We start from the raw sequence: 8,770 nt of genomic DNA, 5'->3' as shown, positions 1-8,770 counted from the left end.
CACTTCTCATAGCCCTGGTTGTCTGCGACCCCCTGTGCATGTTCTCACCCGTGTGCGTGTTCTCTCCGGGGTCTCCGGCTTCCTCCCACAGTCCAAAGACATGCAGCTCAGGTTGATTGGTGACTCTAAATTGCCCTTAGGTGTGACTGTGAGTGTGTATGGTTGTCTGTCTATATGTGTCGGCCCTGCGATAGTCTGGCGAACTGTCCAGGGTGTACCCCGCCTTCCGCCCGATGACAGCTGGGATTGGCTCCAGCTCCCCGCGACCCTTACCCAAGCGGTTACAGAAAATGACTGATGACTGGCCATAGAATAGATATAAAAATCATAAAAACTTCATGGTGTAGTATGAAATTTTAATGTTAACAACCAGAAGTCTCAGCGTAATACCTTTGAAAACATTTCATCATGGCCGATGATTTCTGGGTTGTCCCTTGCCACACATTGTTCAGTGAGCACTCACAAAAGATTTTGCCTGTTAAATCATAGAAGAACTTCATAGAGCAGAATATGAACAACCAGTTTATCCTGTTCTCTGTGTAGTTTAAGCAGTCAGTTCTTTCTGCTCAGCCACACCAACACGATGACATGTGAGAAGAATTTTGTCAACCCAAGTAAACGCTCAACATGTTCTAGCTGAGGATAAGTTAGAAATAGAAACAAAGTAAAACTGCAAAAATTAAGAGTCAAAAATCAGATTATGAAGACATGCACTACAGATGGTTATGTTTTCACTGAACCTATGCAGTATTTTACTTCTTGTTTTTTTTTTTTTTTCTATTTTCCGTGAATTCAAGCAAAGTCTGAGCTGCTTGTCACACCAAGAGAGGGCCCTGCTCACACTCAACCATGTCTTTTTCCTAAAAAAACGTCAGGTTTTTAAAAGAAAAAAATACAAATTATATCGTAAATTAAACTATGAAAGCTGTATTAACATTTTATGAAGTTTCTGCAACTTAAAATGACAATTGAATTGCCCTGTTCTTTCTAAGTGTAAGCAACTTCTGTAAACAAAGTTTACCTGACATAACTTGATCATGTTGTCAAAAATCATGGAAAAGAAGTCATAGTACATAGTACAAAAAAATGATAGTATGTTTTATCATCCAAAACCATGAAAACATGTCATAACATTGAATGTTATTGAAAATCAAGAAAAAAAACTTCATAGTATATTATGTTGTCCAAAATCATTAAAAGGATGTCATAGTATGTCATCCAAAACCATGAAAAAACTTCACAGTATAGTGTGTCGTCCATTCTACGAAAAAAGTCATAGTATAGTGTGTCATTAAAAATCATGAAAAAAAGCCATCATGCTATTGTATGTCGTCTAACATCATGAGAAAACTTCGCTGTATAGTATGTCGTCCTAAATCATGAAAAAAAAAGTCATAGTATAGTATGTCGTCCAAAATTGTAGCAAAACATCACGATATAGTATGTCATGCAAAATTTGTAAAAATAGTGTCGTAGAATAGTAGGTCGTCAAAAATCATGAAAAAAACGTCATAGCATAGCCGTTTAAAGTTTGTAATGGATTTTTATCACAGTGAAACTTAAGAAAAGTAGGAGGTAATCATTTGAAAAAAAAATAAAATTAGCCATCTGCTTATGAAACCAGATTTTTCCCGTTTACAAAAAAAATGAATGAATAAAAAATCAGACACTTACAAAATGATAGCTTACATTTTTAGCTCAAAATGAGCTCATTGTATTCACAGCTTCATCTGTATTTACATGTGCCCCTCATGTACTGTTGTGAGCTGGCTGTCATGTGATCAAGTATCATCTAAGAGATGATGAAAGTCACCTCACTGAAACATTATGTAACAAGCAACCTACATGATCTTTGTTACAACTCAATAGCTCACACACTGTACTATATAGCTGCACACCAGAGAAATTACTTTTTACTGTGTAGTCTGGTTGTTTTACATTCTGTTATAATATAGCTACATTACTCTCAGTTAAAAAACACTATGATTAAATTTTGCAAGAAATATCAACAGATTAAGTTTATTTTCTTTGGGATTTTTTAAACGTGTACATTTACATTGGGGGAGGAGAGACGTAAGCATGATCACATCTTCTTGTGACTGCGTCCAGGCTCATGTTTCACGACTTGGATGAAGCCTATTGTTTATTCATGTTTATTCAGGTGTCAGGCTCCTGGACGTGAATATTAGAGTATAATGGAAAAGCACAAGAGCTGAACTTTAGGCTCTCCATGACAGGAGCTAAATAGAAGCTGGTTCGCTCCATGGTTCATGTTACACGTTGGCACTGACTGGATGGGTCCAGGAGTCACACACCAAGAGGGAGTATGAGTTTGTGTGTGTGTTTTGTGTGTGTGTCAGCTGAAGGGGGACGGGGACATGCCACCCACAGGGAGTTCAGACAGGTAAACAGGTACCGCGCTGCTTCACTTGCTCCATCACTCCGACAACATACTCACTAATGATCTCAACGACATCCAGCACAGCCGAGATGGTTACACAGGGTAAACTTCAGATCACCACCGCGGAGAATGTAGAAGGTAAACACGACTTTTTACCTTTTTAACGGTGGGTTTTAGACTCTCCCTAGATGAGGATTGTATTTTTTTTTAACAGCTTAACCAGGAAAGGTCTGAATTATTCAGGGTGAACATAAATACAGTTTGGGGGCCCCAATTGTGCTGTTTTAAGGGACCTGCTTATTCCAGGAGAGCTCCTGTTTATCAGACAACTTTATCTCATTATTACAGAGACAATAGAATACTGTGACACAACACAATCTACTGCATACTTCACTGTCTGTGAGGCATTTTACTTTAAAATGTTTTTTTTTAATTATTATTGTATATCTTAAGAATTTACTCAATGGTAATACAGTGTTAGAGCACTAAAAAAACATAGTGTAAACAGGCAGCAAGAAGAGGGGAAGAAGGAGAAAACTAATTAGACAACAAATGGTTTGGAACAAGAAAGAAGTCAATTGAACAAGCATTTAAAAAAAAAATGACCATAAATAAATAAGACACTTTTTATATTGACTGATAATGTATGTCTTAAGCACACGGACGTGACTATAGAATTATTCATGAGCCATTATATCGACTGGCTGACCACCCTCTTTACAAAGAGTCATTTCTAATAGATGAAATAAATAATAATAATAATAATAATAATAATAATAATAATAATAATAATAATAATAATAATAATAATAATAATAATTATAATTATAATACAACAACAACAACAACAACAACAACAACAATAATAATAATAATAAATAATAGTAATAATAATGTTATATATAACCTGTCACCATTTTTTAGTGCAAGCCTTACAAGTTTTTTGATTTTTCTAGTAAATTAGGACATTTGGATACTGAATTCATATCATTCCCCTGAGAGGTCCAAAATACTCCTCCTTCCAGCTTCTTCCTTTAACAGCATGTAAAGTAAACATTGCTGAGCAGTTTGTTGATTAACTGATCAACTAAATTAAGTAATTTATCAAGTGCAAATGAAAAACATGTGCTGCTTCCAGCTCTTCAGCTCTGAGGAATATTTGCAGATCTGCTCAATCATTGTTCAGTCAGTATCTTTGGGTTTCAGACAAAACATGCAACTGTATTTGAAGATGTCAACTTAGGCTCTCCAAAGTTCTGTTTCTGCATTGTTTTACTTTTTTTGTTGACATTTTATGAGTGATTGATAAACTTATAAACATGATAATACACATACAGTGCATACACATTAAAGTTAATGCATATAGTATAATAGTTGCAGGCATACACTAACTGAAAAATATACCAGCAGACTGCATTATTTGTATTTCTCCTCTTGTGTAAGGATGGTACATCAATAGTTCAGCAGCTTTACAAAACACCCTGTGACTCATGTGAAGTAACATGACTTCCCTCAGAGATTAATTACATCATTAGAGACAAACGAGGATTGTGGATCCACTGCATCTCACCGCTTGATTGCACAAATGTTTTGTTCTGTCCCACTGGGTCATATTACTGTTTAATTGTGTGAACAGAATGACCACCAACAGTCTTTGGTCTAGATTTACATGCACACAAATGTGGAACAAAGGCGGTATGGTAAAACAACTGTACAGGCTTGTAAATGTTTTTCACTCTCTTTACAGACAAAAACTCAGGGAGGCTGGGATGTTTCGGTTGGCTGTTGGTCATCATATCCCTTCTTTTTATAATAGGAACCTTCCCCATCACATTATTTTTGTGTATTAAGGTAGAGTATATTCACCTTAATGTACACCACTGATGAGGATTAGACCAGTATGTGTATCTGAAATCCATCATAGATAACAGTGTCTTTGTATTGGATTTGCCAGGGCTTCTGTCTGTATTTACTACTGCTCTGGAATTTGAAAGTTTTTATGGTCAGTTTTTATTTGTGTTATGAAATTCTGGAGGATAAAAGCTATTTTGAGTGAAGCAAATTTTGAATGAAGCAAACCAAAGAAAATCCCATATGGGCTTTAAGGCAGGGTGACCCAGAGCATCTGTTCACAGAGAACACTTTTTAAACTGATTAACAAAAACGCATTATTAAATTAAATGTGCAGATGTTATACACAGTGGCTGTTGTCCGAGAGAAATGACCATTATAGAAGAAACAAAGTTTAATTTTCAGATGTGTTTTTTCTGTCTTTCTTGTGTTCTGTGTGTGGCTGTCTGTGCTTCCAGATCGTGAAGGAGTATGAGCGAGCTGTCATTTTCAGACTTGGCCGGATCACAGACAGGAAACCTAAAGGGCCAGGTTTGTTATTTATTTGTTACATACATAAGTATATAATATGGGTATAAGTATAAAAATGTCCAGAAAAATGCTGAAAAAGTCAACTCAGAAAGCTGTTACTATGATCCATTTAGGCTTCATCTACAGTCTTTACAAACTAAGCAGGGTTTTTGTTTCCTTTCAGGACTTTTCTTTGTTCTGCCCTGCACTGACACCTTCGTGAAGGTCGATCTCAGAACTGTGTCTTTTGACATCCCTCCACAAGAGGTACGTTTTTTGTATTTGTTCTATTTATATCACATGGGGGGATATCATTTGTCTCCTTCAGACTGATGAAAATATTGGCAGCATCCTAATTGTATCCCTTGAAGATTCTGACCAGAGACTCAGTGACAGTGTCTGTGGACGGTGTGGTGTACTTCCGTGTACACTGCCCCATCTCAGCTGTGGCCAATGTGTCCAACGCACACTCATCTACACGGCTGCTGGCTCAAACCACCCTGAGGAATGTACTCGGTACCAAAAACCTTGCAGAGCTGCTGTCTGACAGAGACGCCATATCACTCAGCATGCAGGTGAGGATAAACTGTGTGCTATTAGGGTTACTACATAGAGGAGCTGGAAAGCAAGAGAGAAGGGGGAGTTTTAAATTTAGGAACTATGATCAAATTTAGAAAAATCAAAAAATCAAAATCAAATTAAAAATAACAAAATTGTTTATATTCTGTTTTGTAGGGGCAACACAACATAATGCCAGTGACTTCCAGTTTAGTCCTCATCCAGACACAAGGGTTCTTTTAAAGGCTATAAAAGGGAGATGAAGTTGGTAGCACATGACCAGCTCATGCAGCATGCTTTGTGGCTGTACAGTTTGATTGGTTTTTAACCAGCTGCAGAACTTGTACATTCTAGAGGAAAGCATAAGCAGAATAGAAATTACAGTCCTGAAAACCGAAACAGATAATGGGCTTAAACTCTGATGTACTATGTTACTTTAAAGCTGCTTGAGTTGTTTCTTTAGAGACCAGGAGGCATAAAAACTTGAACAAGATGATGCACACATCATTTTCTTAAAACGTTAAGAACTGTTTGCCTCTTTTCACATTCAGCAGTCGTGCAGCAACATTAGCATCGTGTTTTGAACAAACTGATAAATAAATACTTTTTACCTCTGTTTCTGTCTAAACCAACAGAAATATCTTTAAGTGGTCTTATATCCATCAACTTATTTTCATAAAAACGCTAATGAGAGCGCTTAAGCAGAAGAACAGAATAAACATAACACAAAACTAAAATAATAAGTTAACAAAGGCTAAAAAAGCTCCATACAGATGAAGGGTTGAATTGAAGTTTCATTCATTTGATTGAATGATTATTAAAAGTGTATTTTGAAAAGCGCTATATAAATGAAATGTATTATTATTGTATTATTTAAAAACACTCATGAATAGTTGAGCTAAGAGTGATTTTATGTGATAGAAGTAATTGTTGTTCACTATTCCCTGCAGGAAGCTCTGGATGATGCCACTGATCCGTGGGGCATTAAGGTGGAGCGCGTAGAGATCAAAGATGTGAAGTTGCCTCTGCAGCTGCAGAGAGCCATGGCAGCAGAGGCAGAAGCCAGTCGGGAGGCCAGAGCGAAGGTGAAGGGGGGGATGGAAGATTGAATTTAATTTCCTCTTGATGCACTCTAACCATGAAAAAAGAAGGACGCTAAGGGAGGATTTGTAGAAATAACAATTGTCTGCCTGTGTTTCAGATCATTTCTGCTGAGGGAGAGATGAATGCTTCCAGGGCTCTGAAGGAAGCCTCTCTGATCATCGCAGAGTCACCCTCTGCTCTCCAGCTGCGATATCTGCAGACCCTCAACACCATCGCAGCAGAAAAGAACTCCACCATCATCTTCCCTCTGCCCATAGATATACTACAGAACTTTATGAAGAAGTAGCGATATTATTGTTATATCGTTATTGTTAGTGTTACAAGCTTCAGTGGTATCTCTTTCAGATACTAAATGGTCCAACAGGCCTTGTGTGTTCACTGCTGAGCTGCACTTTGCACTGCATTATCACTTCTTATAGAAAGACAAAAGTTCTTTAAACATATATCCACACCAGAGCTCACTTTTGCATTATTTTCTTATTGTGATTTAATACTTAATTACAAAGTGCAACATATACATTAGTGTCTTGTCACTGAACACAATATTTTAACCAACTAAGCTACAGTTGCATTTCTGGAGGAGGACAAATTAATAAATCAATGTAATACACAAGAAATGTATAACAGAGAACAGCACGACAACCGTATAAAGACATGCTTTCGTATAAAGTCATCCAGAGCATGAATTTCTGAAATACTGAATACAATCTTTACAACAGTAGTCCTGTTAACAATCAACAGAAGTCCTGACATCCATGTGAAATACCAACCTTCTCTGACATTGGATTTAAACTGTAAACAAAACCTCTTAATCTAGTGTCGGACAAACATTCAGTAAATTAATACAAGGTCATGTCCACAGGACACAGAGGCAATCAGTGCAATCAGAGTACCTGATGGAGAGAAAATTCATTTCCACCCTTTCTGAACATAGTTAAGTCCATCAAGTTATACATAATCAACCTCACCTACGACAGAATCCTTTGTTGAAGCAGATTTCCACATTGCATGTATCTGGGAGATTATATTATTATAATGAAGCAATATTTATTCAATGTATTTGTACATATCTGCTGACTGCACTATGCTCTTTAAAATATTTATACATATTCTGTACATCCAAATCATTTTATACAAATGATATTTTGCAAAAAAGAAAGTTGGTGGTTATGTAAACATGAGCAGAAGCTTAAATAAAAGTACAATCAATACAAACAAACGTTATGGCAGTTGCTTCCCTTTGATGACTCGTAATCCTCCTCATAACCTGAGATTATTCTCTACAATAAGAAATGAGGTAACAGTTGGCAGATTTTCAGGATATTCTTACTTATTACAATACATTTCAATACTTGAACAGATTTTGGATTTTTCCGCTAAATGGAAATTTTGCCAAATATCAACTGTATGTACAAATGGAGACTAAACTAAGCCTTTTTTAAATTTCTAATTATATTTGCTCAGGAGTTTTTCTGTGGTTAGTTTAAAAACTCAAAGAAAATGGCAATGACTTGGGTAAGCTGCAAGAGTGTTGAAAAGATACACTTACAGAAAGAAAAAGAACCGTACTAATGCGACATAATGAACAGATGTTGGGTTCACGTGTTCAGATAAATACATTTTGACTGCAATGTCTGCACCGTATATCCTAACTCCAGACATGTGGCAGCTACAGTACATGATGAACTGCTGTGTTGGATGACTTCCTCTTTGGTGGTTTCTACAGATCCTGCACTTTTTGTATATTTTGTTAACCCGACTTAAGGTGAGGGGCATCTCAAACAAAAATGTCAAATTAGTCTACAACGCACAATAAGTCATTTCTTGGTTTCATGTCAATACATCCTGGTCTGTTTTATTAGGATAAGAGGTCACTTTTGTTGCCCCTTCACCCCTCTGCTCCACACCGTCACACTGTAGGTAATCCTGAAACAAAATTCATTACTGGAAGACAGAACATGCGTTCAAGAGAGCAATACATGTACAGTTTTTACAAAAATGTAGTCAATTCTACAGTTACACTGTGTTGGCAGTTCAATGGATTTATGAGTTATCTTGTAATCATACATTTCAGGTCAAGACTGCTGTCTAGCTGTCTGAGGAGAATGGATGATTGAGGTTAGATGGCAAGTCAGTCATACACACCTACAATATATGAAATAGTTCCACATGAATAGGTTAACTTACCCCCGAGAAGAATCCACACTTTGAGAGTAACTTACTGTAGGTAGTTTTCAAGCTATTGCCTGTGCCTTGATAGACGTTGCTGGTGGGAAAGAATGGACGGCAAAGGCGCTTCTTGTGTTCGTTGTTGCACTTTTGATGTTTGTTATGTCTCGTACATCC

General features: G+C 36.8%; 1 protein-coding gene across 1 annotated transcript; it reads left to right on the top strand.

Annotated features, from left to right (window-relative positions):
- Window positions 1-2,173: 2,173 nt before the first annotated feature.
- stoml3a (stomatin (EPB72)-like 3a) lies at window positions 2,174-6,710 on the top strand. The gene is made up of 7 exons (XM_042487210.1): window positions 2,174-2,539; window positions 4,149-4,252; window positions 4,711-4,783; window positions 4,947-5,029; window positions 5,134-5,337; window positions 6,271-6,405; window positions 6,522-6,710. The coding sequence occupies exons 1-7, from the start codon at window positions 2,461-2,463 to the stop codon at window positions 6,708-6,710; spliced, it is 867 nt and encodes a 288-aa protein (XP_042343144.1). The 5' UTR covers window positions 2,174-2,460.
- The last annotated feature ends 2,060 nt before the right edge of the window (window positions 6,711-8,770 follow it).

The sequence above is a fragment of the Plectropomus leopardus genome, chromosome 5 (genome assembly GCF_008729295.1).
Source record: "Plectropomus leopardus isolate mb chromosome 5, YSFRI_Pleo_2.0, whole genome shotgun sequence".
Taxonomy (NCBI): Eukaryota; Metazoa; Chordata; class Actinopteri; order Perciformes; family Serranidae; genus Plectropomus; species Plectropomus leopardus.
The sequence above is the reverse complement of the archived record's forward strand: the minus strand, read 5'-3'. Positions and strand labels throughout refer to the sequence as shown.

Excerpts from the sequence above, each read along its gene's own strand:
- stoml3a (XM_042487210.1), top strand. The coding sequence starts at position 2,461 with ATGATCTCAACGACATCCAGCACAGCCGAGATGGTTACACAGGGTAAA. Across the intron at positions 5,030-5,133 it reads TTGACATCCCTCCACAAGAG|ATTCTGACCAGAGACTCAGT; the intron begins GTACGTTTTTTG and ends TATCCCTTGAAG. Across the intron at positions 6,406-6,521 it reads GTCGGGAGGCCAGAGCGAAG|ATCATTTCTGCTGAGGGAGA; the intron begins GTGAAGGGGGGG and ends CCTGTGTTTCAG.